General features: G+C 44.6%; 1 protein-coding gene and 1 long non-coding RNA gene across 4 annotated transcripts in view; both read right to left on the bottom strand.

Annotated features, from left to right (window-relative positions):
• LOC118359380 (ATP-dependent Clp protease ATP-binding subunit clpX-like, mitochondrial) overlaps window positions 1–20,594 on the bottom strand; it is a 38,799-nt gene that overhangs the window by 3,126 nt on the left and 15,079 nt on the right. For all 3 annotated transcript variants that reach the window (XM_052480914.1, XM_052480912.1, XM_052480913.1), the window contains exons 8-14: window positions 13,762–13,938; window positions 12,030–12,194; window positions 10,957–11,045; window positions 8,686–8,850; window positions 6,660–6,959; window positions 3,423–3,515; window positions 3,066–3,172 (exon numbers count right to left, since the gene is read on the bottom strand). In XM_052480914.1, the coding sequence (XP_052336874.1) occupies window positions 3,066–3,172; window positions 3,423–3,515; window positions 6,660–6,959; window positions 8,686–8,850; window positions 10,957–11,045; window positions 12,030–12,194; window positions 13,762–13,938 (1,096 nt within the window). The remainder of the gene's footprint in view (window positions 1–3,065; window positions 3,173–3,422; window positions 3,516–6,659; window positions 6,960–8,685; window positions 8,851–10,956; window positions 11,046–12,029; window positions 12,195–13,761; window positions 13,939–20,594) is intronic.
• On the bottom strand, window positions 15,190–16,621 carry LOC127912122 (uncharacterized). The gene is made up of 3 exons (XR_008080924.1): window positions 16,438–16,621; window positions 16,304–16,371; window positions 15,190–15,521 (listed from the first exon to the last, which is right to left on the bottom strand). It is a non-coding gene; the product is annotated as an uncharacterized LOC127912122 (long non-coding RNA).

The following is a 20,594-nucleotide window of genomic DNA, read 5'->3' as shown; positions in this document are numbered from 1 at the left end:
TGCAGAGAGAGAGAGGGTCAGTATTAGTGGCAGGGTCAGTATTAGTGGCAGGGTCAGGATTAGTGGCAGGGTCAGGATTATGGTCAGGATTAGTGGCAGGGTCAGGATTATGGTCAGTATTAGTGGCAGGGGGATTATGGTCAGGATTAGTGGCAGGGTCAGGGTGGCAGGGTTAATATTAGTGGCAGGGGGTTAGTATTATTAGGATTAGTGGCAGGGTTAGGATTAGTGGCAGGGCAGGGTCAGGGTTATTAGTGGCAGGGTCAGTATTAGTGGCAGGGTTAGTATTAGTGACAGGGTCAGGATTAGTGACAGGGTCAGGATATTAGTGACAGGGTCAGGATTAATGACAGGGTCCGGATTATGACAGGGTCCGGATTTATGGTCAGGATTAGTGGCAGGGTCAGGATTACAGGGTCAGGATTAGTGGCAGGGTCAGGATTAGTGCAGGGTCGGATTAGTGGCAGGGGGTTATGGTCAGGATTAGTGGCAGGGTCAGGATTAGTGACAGGGTCCGGAGGGTCAGGATTAGTGGCAGGGTCAGGATTAGTGACAGGGTCCGGATTATGGTATTAGTGGCAGGGTCAGGATTAGTGGCAGGGTTAGTTATGCAGTGAGAGAGGGTCAGTATTAGTGGCAGGGTCAGTATTAGTGGCAGGGTCAGGATTAGTGGCAGGGTCAGTATTAGTGGCAGGGTCAGTATTAGTGGCAGGGTCAGTATTAGTGGCAGGGTTAGTTATGCAGTGGAGAGAGGGTCAGTATTAGTGGCAGGGTCAGTATTAGTGGCAGGGTCAGGATTAGTGGCAGGGTCAGGATTACGGTCAGGATTAGTGGCAGGGTCAGGATTATGGTCAGTATTAGTGGCAGGGTCAGGATTAGTGGCAGGGTTAGTTATGCAGAGAGAGAGAGGGTCAGTATTAGTGGCAGGGTCAGTATTAGTGGCAGGGTCAGGATTAGTGGCAGGGTCAGGATTATGGTCAGGATTAGTGGCAGGGTCAGGATTATGGTCAGTATTAGTGGCAGGGTCAGGATTATGGTCAGGATTAGTGGCAGGGTCAGGATTAGTGGCAGGGTTAATATTAGTGGCAGGGTTAATATTAGTGGCAGGGTTAGTATTAGTGGCAGGGTTAGTATTAGTGGCAGGGTTAGGATTAGTGGCAGGGTTAGGATTAGTGGCAGGGTCAGGATTAGTGGCAGGGTCAGGATTAGTGGCAGGGTCAGGATTAGTGGCAGGGTCAGTATTAGTGGCAGGGTTAGTATTAGTGACAGGGTCAGGATTAGTGACAGGGTCAGGATTAGTGACAGGGTCAGGATTAATGACAGGGTCCGGATTATGGTCAGGATTAGTGGCAGGGTCAGGATTACGGTCAGGATTAGTGGCAGGGTCAGGATTAGTGACAGGGTCCGGATTAGTGGCAGGGTCCGGATTATGGTCAGGATTAGTGGCAGGGTCAGGATTAGTGACAGGGTCCGGATTATGGTCAGGATTAGTGGCAGGGTCAGGATTAGTGACAGGGTCCGGATTATGGTCAGGATTAGTGGCAGGGTCAGGATTAGTGGCAGGGTTAGTGCAGAGAGAGGGTCAGTATTAGTGGCAGGGTCAGTATTAGTGGCAGGGTCAGGATTAGTGGCAGGGTCAGTATTAGTGGCAGGGTCAGTATTAGTGGCAGGGTCAGTATTAGTGGCAGGGTTAGTTATGCAGAGAGAGAGAGGGTCAGTATTAGTGGCAGGGTCAGGATTAGTGGCAGGGGGATTACGGTCAGGATTAGTGGCAGGGTCAGGATTATGGTCTGTATTAGTGGCAGGGTGCCAGGATTAGTGGCAGGGTTAGTTATGCAGAGAGAGAGAGGGTCAGTATTAGTGGCAGGGTCAGTATTAGTGGCAGGGTCAGGATTATGGCAGGGTCAGGATTATGGTCAGGATTAGTGGCAGGGTCAGGATTATGGTCAGTATTAGTGGCAGGGTCAGGATTATGGTCAGGATTAGTGGCAGGGTCAGGATTAGTGGCAGGGTTAATATTAGTCAGGGTTAATATTAGTGGCAGGGTTAGTATTACAGGGTTGGATTAGTCAGGGTTAGGATTGTGGCAGGGTCAGGATTAGTGGCAGGGTCAGGATTAGTGGCAGGGTCAGGATTAGTGGCAGGGTCAGTATTAGTGGCAGGGTTAGTATTAGTGCAGGGTTGTGGTGGCAGGGTTAGTATTAGTTCCAGGGTTAGGATTAGTGGCAGGGTCAGGATTAGTGGCACAGTATTAGTGGCAGGGTTAGTATGTGGCAGGGTTAGTATTACTGGCAGGGTCAGGATTAGTGGCAGGGTCAGGATTAGTGGCAGGGTCAGTATTAGTGGCAGGGTCAGTATTAGTGGCAGGGTTAGTATTAGTGGCAGGGTTAGTATTAGTGGCAGGGTTAGTATTAGTGGCAGGGTTAGTATTAGTGGCAGGGTTAGTATTAGTGGCAGGGTCAGGATTAGTGGCAGGGTCAGGATTAGTGGCAGGGTCAGGATTAGTGGCAGGGTTAGTTACTTGGTCCTGTGTGGCTCAGCTGGTAGAGCATGGTGCTTGCAACGCCAGGGTTGTGGGCTTGATTCCCACAGGTGGGACCAGTATGAACATGTATGAACTCACTACTGTGAGTCGCTCTGGATAAGTGTTAGTTAGTGGTAGGGGAGCCGAGGTAGGGTTTGATGAGATGCGTTTTCACATAACACAGGAACTTCAGGTCAGGGTTCTGTTCTTAATAAACCTCTGACATGATGACACCAACAGGTAGGACCATAACACAGGAACTTCAGGTCAGGGTTCTGTTCTTAATAAACCTCTGACATGATGACACCAACAGGTAGGACCTGCATGATTGATGGGGTTGTTGTATACTTCTTCTTCCACCAGGCGAGTCAGTGAACAAGTCATTGTTATTTCCGATGGCGGCCTGTTTTTTTTCCCCTATGTTCTTTAGTGTAAAGTGTGTTTCTCTCTTCTTTTTTCAGCCTAACACAAATTAAAACACTTGCCATTGTATAATATGATTTGAGAAGTGAGAATTAGAACCAAACAGGTGCTGACTAACCTGCCGTATTGTGGTTCTGATTTGCCCAGGACGACGTCCTTGGTTAACTCCACAGACATGATGTCTGAACATGGCACCTCGAACATGGGCTCCAGAAGAAGCTTCTCCTGTAATTAAAAAAAAACAAAAACAAACAAGAGAGACATTTCACACAGCAAACTGAAACAGGACATGGATATTAATTAATTAATTTAACCTTCATGGTCACAGAAATCACTCACCATAATAGAAATATCCACTTATATTTATCGTCATCAATTGAAGCCATTGTGTGTATATTGTGACTGCTGATAAAAGACTCAAATACCCCAACTTATAGGAATTGAGCATCGTGAATCATGTTCTGTACTGACTGACCATGATGGACCTCAGGCCCCGGGCTCCAGTCTTTCTCTCCAGAGCCAGCCTGGCGATGGCCCTCAGAGCATCTGTCGTTACGTTCAGTTCACACTGGAACACAATGACAGAGAGAGAGAGAGAGGAACACACTGGAGGTTAAAACAGGAACCGAGACACAGGAAGAGTGAATGTGATACGTACATCTAAAGACAACAACAACAAAAAAGATTATGTTTCATTGTCACATACATTGGATAGGTGCAGTGAAATGTGTTGTTTTACAGCGCCAGTCATAGTAGTACGGCACCCCTGGAGCAAATTAGGGTTAAGTGCCTTGCTCAAGGGTGCATCGGCTGATTTTTCACCTTGTCACCTTGGGTATGCGAACCAGCGACCTTTCAGTTACTGGTCCAATGCTCTAACCACTAGGATACCTGCCACACTAGACTAAACATGACAAAAACACATCCTTGATTATTGACAATATTATCTGTGTGTTTGCTAAGTAGTAGCCAGCAGTACTTGTATGTGAGCTGTAGGTAGCCAGTAGATTCTCAGCAGGGGAGATGTGGTTCCAGTCCCGTGAAAGAAGGCCTTTCCTTCCTCACCTTGTCCATGCTGAACAGGGCCTGCTGCTGCTACTACCTTGTGTTACTACTACAGTGGTTCTTCAGGTAAAAGTTGCGTCATACTACAGCACACCTTGCGGGCTGCCGCAGAATTCTATTGCACGTTATTTAATTGTCAGCCATTGTTGCCGTTAGTGCTAGTTTGACCACCAGAGGGCATCTTTGAGAAGCATTTGACTTTTTGTAATATTGGCTGTACTACTAGAGAATTTAAAACCTTTTTTAGTAAGAACATAGTATATGGGATTGATTAAGAAATGTAGCTTAATTAATTTGATTCATATTATGGTGTTTCTAGAAAAACAAAACTCTCAGGGTTTCTGTTAGGAAAATATGGCGCTGTACAACATGACTGTTTCCAAGGCTAACCAATACCCAAATGAAGATTCAGTGAAAATAACAATCTCATTGATTTAACACATATGATTGGTACATAATAAATTCAGTGACAATAAGATAATTTATCTGATTACGCTCATAAAACCACCGTCTCTATCAAATTATTATAATTTTTTGTTTATTTCTCTGTGCGTTAAGTGGTGGGGAAAAACAAGTCTACATAGCCTACTGTAGTCCACCACTTTTTTTAAATGTCAACATTCGTTCAGAACAATTAGCTTGATAGCAAGAGAACATGTCGCTCTCAAAAAGTATCAAGAAGAAAGGCGGATAATGAAAACCGAAGTTTCAGAGAAGAATGTACAGAGATATTTTTTTATTTTATTATTATTTTTTTTTAACCTTTATTTAACCAGGCAAGTCAGTTAAGAACACATTCTTATTTTCAATATGCGTTCATCTCTCCATCTTTTCCCAATGGCAAGCCAGTTCATCTTATTAGTAATGAAAATATCGCTGTTTGCAAACAATTCCAATCTCAAACTAATTAGGAATCGAAGCATAGAACTTCCAGTGTTCTTCCCACCCCATACAGAGGCCCGACGCAGAAACATTCAGTGTTCATCCCACCCCATATAGAGGCCCGACGCAGAAACATTCAGTGGCCTTCCCGTCCCATATAGAGGCCCGACGCAGAAACATTCAGTGGCCTTCCCGTCCCATACAGAGGCCCGACGCAGAAACATTCAGTGTTCTTCCCACCCCATATAGAGGCCCGACGCAGAAACATTCAGTGGCCTTCCCACCCCATATAGAGGCCCGACGCAGAAACATTCAGTGGCCTTCCCGCCCCATATAGAGGCCCGACGCAGAAACATTCAGTGGCCTTCCCGTCCCATATAGAGGCCCGACGCAGAAACATTCAGTGGCCTTCCCGTCCCATATAGAGGCCCGACGCAGAAACATTCAGTGGCCTTCCCGTCCCATATAGAGGCCCGACGCAGAAACATTGAATTGGTCATTGAGAGCTGCACACACCACTTTTTTTTGCGGACATATTCCGTAACTTAAACAGGTTAAATCTTTAAACATAATTGCAAAAAAAAAGGGTTTTCTAATGATCAATTAGCCTTTTAAAAATGATCAACTTGGATTAGCTAACACAACGTGCCATTGGAACACAGGAGTGATGGTTGCTGATAATGGGCCTCTGTGCGCCTATGTAGATATTATATTAAAAACAATATACCGTTACCAGCTACAATAGTCATTTACAACATTAACAATGTCTATACTGTATTTCTGATCTATTTGATGTTATTTTATTGGACAAAGAAATGTGCTTTTCTTTCTAAAACAAGGACATTTCTAAGTGACCCCAAACTTTTGAACGATAGTGTAGTCGTTCCCCTTGCTGTTCAAGGGCCGCGGCTTTTGTGGAGCGACGGGTAACGGTGCTTCGAGGGTGACTGTTGTTGATGTGTGCAGAGGGTCCCTGGTTCGAGCCCAGGTAGGGGTCGAGGAGAGGGAGGGAAGCAAAGCTTTTACACAAGCCCAAACTATGAAAAAACAGCCCCAGACCTCCACCAAACTTTACATTTTGCACTATGCATCCGGGCAGGTAGTCCGATTCGGCCGTTGGACTGCCAGATGGTGAAGCGTGATTCATCACTCCAGAGAACAGATTTCCACTGCTCCAGAGTCCAATAGCGGTGAGCTTTACACCACTTTCACTGACACTTGGCATTGCGCATGGTGATCTTAGGCTTCTGTGTGGAACGAACAGTTATTGTGCTCACGTTGCTTCCAGAGACAGTTTGGAACTCGGTAGTGAGTGTTGCAACCGAGGACACATGATTTCGGCGCGCTACGCTTCAGCACTCGGCGGTCCCTTTCTGTGAGCTCGTGTGGCCTACCACTTCGCGGCTGAGCCGTTGTTGCTCCTAGACGTTTCCACTTCACAATGACAGCACTTACAGCTGACCAGGGCAGCTCTAGCAGGGCAGAAATTTGACAAACTGACTTGTTGGTGACGGTGGCACGTTGAAAGTCACTGAGCTCTTCAGTAGGGCCATTTTACTGCCAGTGTTTACGGACATTGCATGGCTGTATGTGCTCGAGACCTGAAATAGCCGAATCCACTAATTTGAAAGGGTGTCCAGATACATTTGTGTATATTCTTTAAAACGGTTATGACAGTTATTTTAGTTTCATGACAGTCTTCATCCATAATCATGGGTTACACAGTTATACGTTAATTGTGCCAGCCCTAACTACTACTAATTACCTTGTCCATGCTGAACAGGGCCTGGTACTGTGGTATGACGGCGTTGCGTGGTTCTGTCAGGATACGGACCAGCGTCTCTTCATCCAGACTGTGTAGAGGTACCACCACAGGCAGACGCCCGACAAACTCCGGGATCATCCCAAACTCAATGAGGTCCCGGGCCTCCACGAGCTTCAGCAGCCGGTCCTTCTCCTCCATCTCTGCCACCATGTCGGTCTGTTCACTACTGTTAGCCAGGTCGGCTGCTGCCGCCGCACGACGACCCTTACCCATGTTGGAGGGCGTGCCAAAGCCCAGGTACTAGAAAGGAGAAGAAGATTAGCGGGTGTGTTGAAGTCCAGCTACTAGACAAAAACTACAGAAAGTGATAACACTAAAACACTGAAGACATTAGACATCTGGGGAAGATCGCCAGGTCGAGACATTCATGTTACATTCCTGAAAAGAATGCATTAAAAGGGACAAATAACTAAACTGCTCAGATAAGAGACACTCTTTGTTGACCATTTTAGAGAGGAAATAATCAGGTCTGGATACACAGAGGTCTATAGCCTTATTACAGGTCTGGGTGGATACACAGAGGACTATAGACTTATTACAGGTCTGGGTGGATACACAGAGGTCTACAGCCTTATTACAGGTCTGGGTGGATACACAGAGGTCTATAGCCTTATTACAGGTCTGGGTGGATACACAGAGGACTATAGCCTTATTACAGGTCTGGGTTAATACACAGAGGACTACAGCCTTATTACAGGTCTGGGTGGATACACAGAGGTCTACAGCCTTATTACAGGTCTGGGTGGATACACAGAGGACTACAGCCTTATTACAGGTCTGGGTGGATACACAGAGGACTACAGCCTTATTACAGGTCTGGGTGGATACACAGAGGACTACAGCCTTATTACAGGTCTGGGTGGATACACAGAGGACTACAGCCTTATTACAGGTCTGGGTGGATACACAGAGGACTATAGCCTTATTACAGGTCTGGGTTAATACACAGAGGACTACAGCCTTATTACAGGTCTGGGTGGATACACAGAGGTCTACAGCCTTATTACAGGTCTGGGTGGATACACAGAGGACTACAGCCTTATTACAGGTCTGGGTGGATAGCCTTATTACAGGGACTACAGCCTTATTACAGGTCTGGGTGTATACACAGAGGACTACAGCCTTATTACAGGTCTGGGTACAGGTCTGGGTACACAGATACACAGAGGACTACAGCCTTATTACAGGTCTGGGTGGATACACAGAGGACTACAGCCTTATTACAGGTCTGGGTGTATACACAGAGGACTACAGCCTTATTACAGGTCTGGGTGTATACACAGAGGACTATAGCCTTATTACAGGTCTGGGTGGTTACACAGAGGTCTACAGCCTTATTACAGGTCTGGGTGGTTACACAGAGGACTATAGCCTTATTACAGGTCTGGGTGGTTACACAGAGGACTACAGCCTTATTACAGGTCTGGATACACAGAGGACTACAGCCTTTTACAGGTCTGGATACACAGAGGACTACAGCCTTATTACAGGTCTGGATACACAGAGGACTACAGCCTTATTACAGGTCTGGATACACAGAGGACTACAGCCTTATTACAGGTCTGGGTGGTTACACAGAGGACTACAGCCTTATTACAGGTCTGGATACACAGAGGACTACAGCCTTTTACAGGTCTGGATACACAGAGGACTACAGCCTTTTACAGGTCTGGATACACAGAGGACTACAGCCTTATTACAGGTCTGGGTGGTTACACAGAGGACTACAGCCTTATTACAGGTCTGGGTGGTTACACAGAGGACTACAGCCTTATTACAGGTCTGGATACACAGAGGACTACAGCCTTTTACAGGTCTGGATACACAGAGGACTACAGCCTTTTACAGGTCTGGATACACAGAGGACTACAGCCTTTTACAGGTCTGGATACACAGAGGACTACAGCCTTATTACAGGTCTGGGTGGACACACAGAGGGAAAATAATAATTCTATTTCTTACTCACCTTTTCATTCTTCCGTCTGCTGACGATTCTGTCGAGTCCGTTGAAGGCCCCTGACGCTACGAACAGGATGTTAGTGGTGTCCACCTGCACCGTTTCTCCTCTCAACTTCCTGGAGTTCTTCTCTGGAACGCTCACTATCGTGCCCTCCAGGAGTTTGAGCAGACCCTACAAACAAAACGCTTGTCAAACACTTAACGCCTCCCATACCATACACAATGCATTCAGAAAGCATTTCACACCTCTTGACTTTATGTTATGTTACCAAAGTGACGAGATTCAAATGGATTTGTCATTTTTTTGTTGTTGTCAACTATCAACAAAATGATATATAATTTTTATATTTTTTTAATGAATGGAAAATTTAAAAAACCTCTTATACACTAATATTGCAGTTAGCCATGACAGCCTTTACAATAGAAGGCTTGTGGTCACACACATCTAAATATTGCACTGGGGGGGGGGGGACGATGACGAAGACTCATCTTAAAGTAGAAATAGAATAAAACAAACAGGCATTCTATTTTTAACTCAAAATATTTGGCCACTATAGTAGACATCGATCAAGTGCACAAGGCTACATGTGTGCAAAAATAACATTCACCGAGTTAAAAATTGAATAGTTCCCCCTCACTCACAGACAAGTTTTACTATCAAGTTCAACGCAACAAAAGCAATATCTTAGGGCTACACACTGCACATTATTACACTGTACACGTTCTGCCTGTGGACACCTGTTCTCCAACGTGCCAGCAGAGCTTGATACCCTTTGTGGTATAATTGATCTCTTTCAGGCAGAGTAACACCTGACATACTCATTTTTATACAATGTATTGAAGAAGTGAGCAAGAGGGAAAGTGTGTGGTGTTCTTTTCACCTCTACAGTGGCAACCAGTTTAAACCAGGCCCAGCTCCAGCTACACTTCATCCCTGAATCCACTTGTTTAACAAGCAACGCCTCATTTTCACCTAATTCTCTCATTCTGAAAATTAACCACATACTGTAGAGGGAAAACATTGGTTCACAGATAGTAGTTAGTTTGTTAGCTAGTTAACCATGTTAACATTTCACACAGATTGCCAGGGTCCAGTAAGCAACTAACGCGTTATAACTTGGAAGGGCAAGGAGTCGTATACCAGTTAATACTATAGTGAATTGGTTAGGTTATTAATGTTAGCTTATCTGGTGTTGTAAGGATAGCATAGCTAGCTAACGTTAGCTGTGACTTTATTAGCCAGTTCATTTTCACACTATAAACTAAATTATTTGATCAGCTAAGTTATTTGATCAGATGTTGCTCAACATTTATCTGGCTAGCTAATGGAGGATTCGATCCAGCTAACAAGATAACGTTACTTAATTAAAAATGCTAACAATACTTGTTCCACCACACTTTCTCCCTCACCTCAAACTTTCCAAACGCCCTTTTTTCCCCGGTTACAGCTCATGAAGTACGCTTCCTCACCTTCTCACCCCCATCTCTGTGGTCAGGCTTCTCACCTACCTCTTCGTTACCGTCCAGGGGACGTGCTGCTGTAACTGTCAAACTGCCTTTCTACTCTCTGCTGTCTTCCCAGGGTGCACGCTGATGCTATAACTGTCAAACTGCCTTTCTACTCACTGCTGTCTTCCCAGGGTGCACGCTGATGCTATAACTGTCAAACTGCCTTTCTACTCTCTGCTGTCTTCCCAGGGTGCACGCTGATGCTGTAACTGTCAAACTGCCTTTCTACTCTCTGCTGTCTTCCCAGGGTGCACGCTGATGCTGTAACTGTCAAACTGCCTTTCTACTCTCTGCTGTCTTCCCAGGGTGCACGCTGATGCTGTAACTGCCAAACTGCCTTTCTACTCTCTGCTGTCTTCCCAGGGTGCACGCTGATGCTATAACTAGCAAATCGGTTGTCTCTTCTCTCTTCAGCAGCATTCTGTTGTTATGTGGACGATTGGCTGAGACTTGGATACAGACAGTATAGCGGTAAACGCGCATCACTTGTTCTCTTACAGCCAGTAGTGATCCAAAGCACCCCCCCCATCGGATCTACACAAATCAGGTAGGTCACCCATTTTGGATTAAAAATGTCAAATCTCTTCTAAAGGTGACTAGTTTGCATCCCTGATCACTATTAGAGGTACGTAGATGACAGGGCAAGTGTTTGAACATTAACTAAAGTGTCATTATTGGAGGTATGTAGTGTTAAAGAGAGAGTTGAATACCTCCCTCTACACACTAGAGGCATCTACTAGACTTGTGGACCGTGTAGAACAGTACTGACCTGTTGTACACCCTCTCCTCCTACGTCTCTGAGCTGGTGGATCCCAGGAACACTGCCAATCTTGTCCACCTCATCAAGAAACACTATGCCTATTGTACAGGGAAACCACGGAAAAAATGACAACTTTATCGTCTAATCGGAATCAGAAATGGGTCGTTTTTTCCTGTCCTAGGTTATTCCCAACCCCTCTCTATACATCACATACAGAGACAGAGACACAGAGAGAGTACAAGAGGCAGGAAACAGCACAGGGTCAGCTGTGGAACAACACGCTGGAGCAGGTTAGCTCAGTTCCAAAAAAGCCAAATGAGCGGTTAGAGAGAGATGAGCCAGCAACCGGACGGTTGCCAGTCCGAATCCCGGGTCTGACATGCAAAAATCTGTTGGGAAGTGAGCTGGCAACCGAAGCGTTGCTGGTATCAACTCATAGATGCCATTGCCTGCCATTGTGCCCATTGAGCAAGGCACCCACCACAACAACTGCTCCAACCCAGAAACTGGGCACCCAGAAACTCTCCAGCCTGGGTGCCTTTCGGAGGGTTAAAGGACAAAACCATATATTGTTCAAAGGGGCTTATTAGGAAGTTGCATAATAAAATTACAGAACACAGTCCAAATCTAGTTCCTTTTTCATAATACTGGGGCTTGTAAAACAGGTCTATTAAAGAGATTCTCCGGTACTTTTGTATAGTTTTTTTGCCAGTAGTTCTGAAAGTAGTGCTCACGAGCTCTCTCTGGGCCGCCGTGCAACATCATTGGATAACGCAGGCCTCTTGCTCACTCAAATGCGAAGGGCTGAAGCTCATTGGCTAGAACTTGAATTGTTAGGGGGCTGGCCCATGCGGGGGGAAATGTAGGGAAAATGGCACGGCACATCTTCAAGAATGCAGTCACTATCTGATGTGGTGGCTAATTGAGGTATAACAGTAATTCTCCTCATAGATTATCCATGAACTGCACATTGACACAACCAGCCCCAAAAGCCAAATATTTTCTTAGGTCGCCATAGTACCGGAGCATGTCTTTAAACATGCCTAAAATAACCCAGAAAACAGAGTTTGTGATTCGCCCACCTTGCTGTGCTTTATCCACAGAGTAGTTTGCATCCTGCAGCAGCTTGGCGATAACAGACTCGATATCCTCCCCCACGTAGCCAGCCTGGGTCAGGGTGGTACAGTCACAGATGGCAAAGGGTACATCTAGACACTTGGCCAGGGTCTGGGCCAACAACGTCTTGCCTGGGAAAGTACAGTAAAGAATGTGTAAGGACAGTAAGGATGTATTTCACTGCAGTTTGTTTGTAAATCACAGGTCTGACACAATGCATGTATTCTGCTTCTGATTTTCCTTAATCCATGTCAATAAAGGTTTTAATATTCTAACATGTTATGAATAATAACGATCGATCGATCGATTTTATGTCTCTGGAAATAAACCAGCTGTTTGTAAAACACTAACTGAACATGGAAATAGACAAATTACATGTTACTAAAACACATTTCTAAATGTAATTTATCAAACTTCAATTAACTAAAATAGTCTGTATGTATGGAGGGGGCCTGTTTTTCCATGTAGGTTGTCATTATAGATAGATAGATAGATAGATAGGATAGATAGGATAGATAGATAGATAGATAGATAGATAGATAGATAGATAGATAGATAGATAGATAGATAGATAGATAGATAGATAGATAGATAGATAGATAGATAGATAGATAGATAGATAGATAGATAGATAGGATAGATAGATAGATAGGATAGATAGGATAGATAGGATAGATAGATTTAAAAAAAAAATCATAATCGAGTTCTACTGAAATAATATCAGTGTAGATGAGGGAAGGACAGGTTTAAATAAAACCACGACAGCCAGAGTGTATGAATCAAATGATTTGCATTTGAATGGAGTGGAAAATGGCTGCCTTGTATCTGTAAGGTAAGTCACTTTAATGTTTCAAGCAGATTACACATATAACCTCCTGCCTGGTTGGCCCTGTCCAGGGGTATCTATGGACGTGGCCACAATGTCTCCTGACTCCCCCTGTCTCAGCCTCCAGTATCTATGCTGCAATAGCCTTATGTGCCAGGGGGCAAGGGTCAGACCGATACAGCTGGTGAAATTCTCCTGTCTTATCTGGTGTCCTGTGTGAATTTAAGTATGCTCCCTCTAATTCTCTCTCTCTCTCCCGAGGACCATGTCTCAGGACTACCTGGCTCATGGCTGTCCCCAGTCCACCTGGTCGCGCTGCTGATCCAGTTTCAACTGTCCTGCCTTAGTCTGTGACAGACCCCCCCCCAAGCAAATATCTAACAAGTAATATCTAACAAATACCTAATACACACAAATCTGAAGGGGGGGAATGAGAATATGTACATATAAATATATGGATGAGCGATAGCCGAACAGCATAGACAAGATGCAGTAGATGGTATAGAGTACAGTATATAGGCATGTACCCTGTTTATAACTAAAATAAATGGTAACAAAAATGAATGAGAAGTGCCTTGGCTTTTTGTCCCAGGATATTGACGGTACGAGCCACAACGCATTTAGTTCGTCTCACACTGATGCCAGAACCGGTTTGATGACGTCACGAGTGATGCCAAAACCGGTTTGATGACGTCACGAGTGATGTCAGAACCGGTTTGATGACGTCACGAGTGATGCCAGAACCGGTTTGATGACATCACGAGTGATGTCAGAACCGGTTTGATGACGTCACGAGTGATGTCAGAACCGGTTTGATGACATCACGAGTGATGTCAGAACTGGTTTGATGACGTCACGAGTAGTCTACTAACCTGATCCGGTGGGGCCTAGCAGCACGATGTTGCTCTTCTCCAGTTTGATGTCGGTGTGTGTGGAGTCTAACACGTCTCCGCCCCTCCTCTCCTGAGGAGCCTGCTGAGTGGCCTGTTGCTGCATGGAAGCTCCCAGGGCGTTGCCATGGGGACTGATCCCTGCTATTTGAAGGAGTTCTATAATGACAAATGTAAACAAAAAACAGTCGTATTGTATATTTGGGTTCAGATTTGGCAGCAGGACAGTGGTGAATTCTAACCTGGTCCCAGATCAGTTTGTTCTCTTGCCAAATGTCAACTCCACTGCCATCCTTGTCAAGCTTCTTCGACATGACTGATTCCATAAAGGAGTTGGCGAGAGGGCAGGAAAAAAAGACTGGCACCCAGGCTAGGGGAATCCATTTTGGGTCAATGTTTTCCCATCCCTCATAGCAATGACCAGGCAATAAAACGTAACTTTTCCCGAACAGGCTATGCAATGTTGGCTTACTCTCTATGATCTGGCAACTTGAGTTGTATTAAAAGTATGTAATGCATTAATGAATTGTTTTATATATTTATAACAAGTTTGTGTCTTGTTTTTTGTGTGTTTTTTTCCCCAGGCAGGATATTGCATAATCTAGGCTCTCTAGTTATAATGTGAAGTATCAGTATCTGTGGTGCTGCCTGCTGCCATTGCAGCAATAGGTCCAAGTTCAATCTAAAAATAAATGCACCCAGCATTGCTAAACTGAACTGGGAACCAGTGTGGAGTTACCGAAATGAAGAAAAGCAGACCTGGGTTCAAATAGTATTCAAAATCATTTCAAATACTTTATATGTGCTTGATTGAGCTTGCCTGGTGCAATGGAACCAATAGAATAGTCGTAAAAACTGCAAACCCCTCCCATCTGGCACTCGAGGTAGGCTAAAGCAAACGCTCAAAGTATTTGAAAGATTTCAAAATAATATTTGAACCCTGGTGTGAATGAGGAGAGCAGGGCCGAAGGCTGGGATAGATAACAAGACTAGCCACCGTGCTTCTACACCTGCATTGCTTGCTGTTTGGGGTTTTAGGTTGGGTTTCTGTATAGCACTTTGAGATATCAGCTGATGTACGAAGGGCTATATAAATAAATTTGATTTGATTTGACTACAAATGTATTTTCTGGGTCATTGGAACACCTTATCTGTCCAGCATGGCGACTAGCTACACCGAGTTCACAACGTGCACACAGATGATTTATTACTGGGGCTGGGAATTGCCAGGGACCTCACAACACTATATTATCACCATACTGAGGGACCTCACCATACCATATTATCACCATACTGAGGGACCTCACCATACCATATTATCACCATACTGAGGGACCTCACCATACCATATTATCACCATACTGAGGGACCTCACCATACCATATTATCACCATACCATATTATCACCATACCATATTATCACCATACTGAGGGACCTCACCATACCATATTATCACCATACTGAGGGACCTCACCATACCATATTATCACCATACTGAGGGACCTCACAACACTATATTATCACCATACTGAGGGACCTCACCATACCATATTATCACCATACTGAGGGACCTCACCATACCATATTATCACCATACTGAGGGACCTCACAACACTATATTATCACCATACTGAGGGACCTCACCATACCATATTATCACCATACTGAGGGACCTCACCATACCATATTATCACCATACTGAGGGACCTCACAACACTATATTATCACCATACTGAGGGACCTCACCATACCGTATTATCACCATACTGAGGGACCTCACCATACCATATTATCACCATACTGAGAGACCTCACCATACCATATTATCACCATACTGAGGGACCTCACCATACCATATTATCACCATACTGAGAGACCTCACCATACCATATTATCACCATACTGAGGGACCTCACCATACCATATTATCACCATACTGAGGGACCTCACCATACCATATTATCACCATACTGAGAGACCTCACCATACCATATTATCACCATACTGAGGGACCTCACCATACCATATTATCACCATACTGAGGGACCTCACCATACCATATTATCACCATACTGAGGGACCTCACCATACCATATTATCACCATACTGAGGGACCTCACCATACCATATTATCACCATACTGAGGGACCTCACCATACCATATTATCACCATACTGAGGGACCTCACCATACCATATTATCACCATACTGAGGGACCTCACCATACCATATTATCACCATACTGAGGGACCTCACCATACCATATTATCACCATACTGAGGGACCTCACCATACCATATTATCACCATACTGAGGGACCTCACCATACCATATTATCAACATACTGAGGGACCTCACCATACCATATTATCACCATACTGAGGGACCTCACCATACCATATTATCACCATACTGAGGGACCTGACCATACCATATTATCACCATACTGAGGGACCTCACCATACCATATGATCACCATACTGAGGGACCTCACCATACCATATTATCACCATACTGAGGGACCTCACCATACCATATTATCACCATACTGAGGGACCTCACAACACTATATTATCACCATACTGAGGGACCTCACCATACCATATTATCACCATACCATATTATCACCATACCATATGATCACCATACTGAGGGACCTCACCATACCATATTATCACCATACTGAGGGACCTCACAACACTATATTATCACCATACTGAGGGACCTCACCATACCATATTATCACCATACTGAGGGACCTCACCATACCATATTATCACCATACTGAGGGACCTCACCATACCATATTATCACCATACTGAGGGACCTCACAACACTATATTATCACCATACTGAGGGACACCATACCATCACCATACTGAGGGACCTCACCATACCATATTATCACCATACTGAGGACCTCACAACAATATTATCACCATACTGAGGGACCTCACCATACCATATTATCACCATACTGAGGACCTCACCATACCATATTATCACCATACTGAGGGACCTCACCATACCATATTATCACCATACTGAGGGACCTCACCATACCATATTATCACCATACTGAGGACCTCACCATACCATATTATCACCATACTGAGGGACCTCACCATACCATATCACCATACTGAGGGACCTCCACCATATCACCTACAGTATACACACTACTCCCCCCTGTATCACCATACTGAGGGACCTCACCATACCATATTATCACCATACTGAGGGACCTCACCAATCCATATTATCACCATACTGAGGGACCTCACCATACCATATTATCACCATACTGAGGGACCTCACCATACCATATTATCACCATACTGAGGGACCTCACCATACCATATTATCACCATACTGAGGGACCTCACCATACCATATTATCACCATACTGAGGGACCTCACCATACCATATTATCACCATACTGAGGGACCTCACCATACCATATTATCACCATACTGAGGGACCTCACCATACCATATTATCACCATACTGAGGGACCTCACCATACCATATTAACACCATACTGAGGGACCTCACCATACCATATTATCACCATACTGAGGGACCTCACCATACCATATTATCACCATACTGAGGGACCTCACCATACCATATTATCACCATACTGAGGGACCTCACCATACCATATTATCACCATACTGAGGGACCTCACCATACCATATTATCACCATACTGAGGGACCTCACCATACCATATTATCACCATACTGAGGGACCTCACCATACCATATTATCACCATACTGAGGGACCTCACAACACTATATTATCACCATACTGAGGGACCTCACCATACCATATTATCACCATACTGAGGGACCTCACCATACCATATTATCACCATACTGAGGGACCTCACCATACCATATTATCACCATACTGAGGGACCTCACCATACCATATTATCACCATACTGAGGGACCTCACCATACCATATTATCACCATACTGAGGGACCTCACCATACCATATTATCACCATACTGAGGGACCTCACCATACCATATTATCACCATACTGAGGGACCTCACCATACCATATTATCACCATACTGAGGGACCTCACCATATTATCACCATACTGAGGGACCTCACCATATTATCACCATACTGAGGGACCTCACCATACCATATTATCACCATACTGAGGGACCTCACCATACCATATTATCACCATACTGAGGGACCTCACCATACCATATTATCACCATACTGAGGGACCTCACCATACCATATTATCACCATACTGATGGGACCTCACCATACCATATTATCACCATACTGAGGGACCTCACCATACCATATTATCACCATACTGAGGGACCTCACCACCATACCCATATTATCACCATACTGAGGGACCTCACAACACTATATTATCACCATACTGAGGGACCTCACAACACTATATTATCACCATACTGAGGGGACCTCACCATACCATATTATCACCATACTGAGGGACCTCACCATACCATATTATTGAGGGACCTCACCATACCATATTATCACCATACTGAGGGACCTCACCATACCATATTATCACCATACTGAGGGACCTCACAACACTATATTATCACCATACTGAGGACCTCACCATACCATATTATCACCATACTGAGGGACCTCACCATACCATATTAACACCATACTCAATGACCAGGCTCATACTTTTCCCGAACAGGGACCTCACCATACCATATTATCACCATACTGAGGGACCTCACCATACCATATTATCACCATACTGAGGGACCTCACCATACCATATTATCACCATACTGAGGGACCTCACCATACCATATTATCACCATACTGAGGGACCTCACCATACCATATTATCACCATACTGTTTTTGGGACCTCACCATACCATATTATCACCATACTGAGGGACCTCACCATACCATATTATCACCATACTGTGGGACCTCACAACCTATATTATCACCATACTGAGGGACCTCACCATACCATATTATCACCATACTGAGGGACCTCACCATATCATATTATCACCATACTGAGGGACCTCACCATACCATATTATCACCATACTGAGGGACCTCACCATACCATATTATCACCATACTGAGGGACCTCACCATACCATATTATCACCATACTGAGGGACCTCACCATACCATATTATCACCATACTGAGGGACCTCACCATACCATATTATCACCATACTGAGGGACCTCACCATACCATATTATCACCATACTGAGGGACCTCACCATACCATATTATCACCATACTGAGGACCTCACCATACCATATTATCACCATACTGAGGGACCTCACCATACCATATTATCACCATACTGAGGGACCTCACCATATTATCACCATACTGAGGGACCTCACCATACCATATTATCACCATACTGAGGGACCTCACCATACCATATTATCACCATACTGAGGGACCTCACCATACCATATTATCACCATACTGAGGGACCTCACCATACCATATTATCACCATACTGAGGGACCTCATACCATATTATCACCATACTGAGGGACCTCACCATATTATCACCATACTGAGGGACCTCACCATACCATATTATCACCATACTGAGGGACCTCACCATACCATATTATCACCATACTGAGGGACCTCACCATACCATATTATCACCATACTGAGGGACCTCACCATACCATATTATCACCATACTGAGGGACCTCACCATACCATATTATCACCATACTGAGGGACCTCACCATACCATATTATCACCATACTGAGGGACCTCACCATACCATATTATCACCATACTGAGGGACCTCACAACACTATATTATCACCATACTGAGGGACCTCACCATACCATATTATCACCATACTGAGGGACCTCACCATATCATATTATCACCATACTGAGGGACCTCACCATACCATATTATCACCATACTGAGGGACCTCACCATACCATATTATCACCATACTGAGGGACCTCACCATACCATATTATCACCATACTGAGGGACCTCACCATACCATATTATCACCATACTGAGGGACCTCACCATACCATATTATCACCATACTGAGGGACCTCACCATACCATATTATCACCATACTGAGGGACCTCACCATACCATATTATCACCATACTGAGGGACCTCACCATACCATATTATCACCATACTGAGGGACCTCACCATATTATCACCATACTGAGGGACCTCACCATATTATCACCATACTGAGGGACCTCACCATACCATATTATCACCATACTGAGGGACCTCACCATACCATATTATCACCATACTGAGGGACCTCACCATACCATATTATCACCATACTGAGGGACCTCACCATACCATATTATCACCATACTGAGGGACCTCACCATATTATCACCATACTGAGGGACCTCACCATATTATCACCATACTGAGGGACCTCACCATACCATATTATCACCATACTGAGGGACCTCACCATACCATATTATCACCATACTGAGGGACCTCACCATACCATATTATCACCATACTGAGGGACCTCACCATACCATATTATCACCATACTGAGGGACCTCACAACACTATATTATCACCATACTGAGGGACCTCACCATACCATATTATCACCATACCATATTATCACCATACCATAGTATCACCACACCGTTCTCACGATTCTATATGTATTTCGATTCGACACTGTGATTTTACTGTGATTCGATGTTGCAAACATATTGGTCATCATATTATGTCTGCTGCAGAGAGACAAGAGAGAGTCATGAGAAGACCGA

The sequence above is a fragment of the Oncorhynchus keta genome, chromosome 26, assembly GCF_023373465.1.
Source record: "Oncorhynchus keta strain PuntledgeMale-10-30-2019 chromosome 26, Oket_V2, whole genome shotgun sequence".
Lineage (NCBI taxonomy): Eukaryota > Metazoa > Chordata > Actinopteri > Salmoniformes > Salmonidae > Oncorhynchus > Oncorhynchus keta.
Note: the sequence above shows the minus strand (reverse complement) of the source record. Positions and strands in the feature narration are given on the sequence as shown.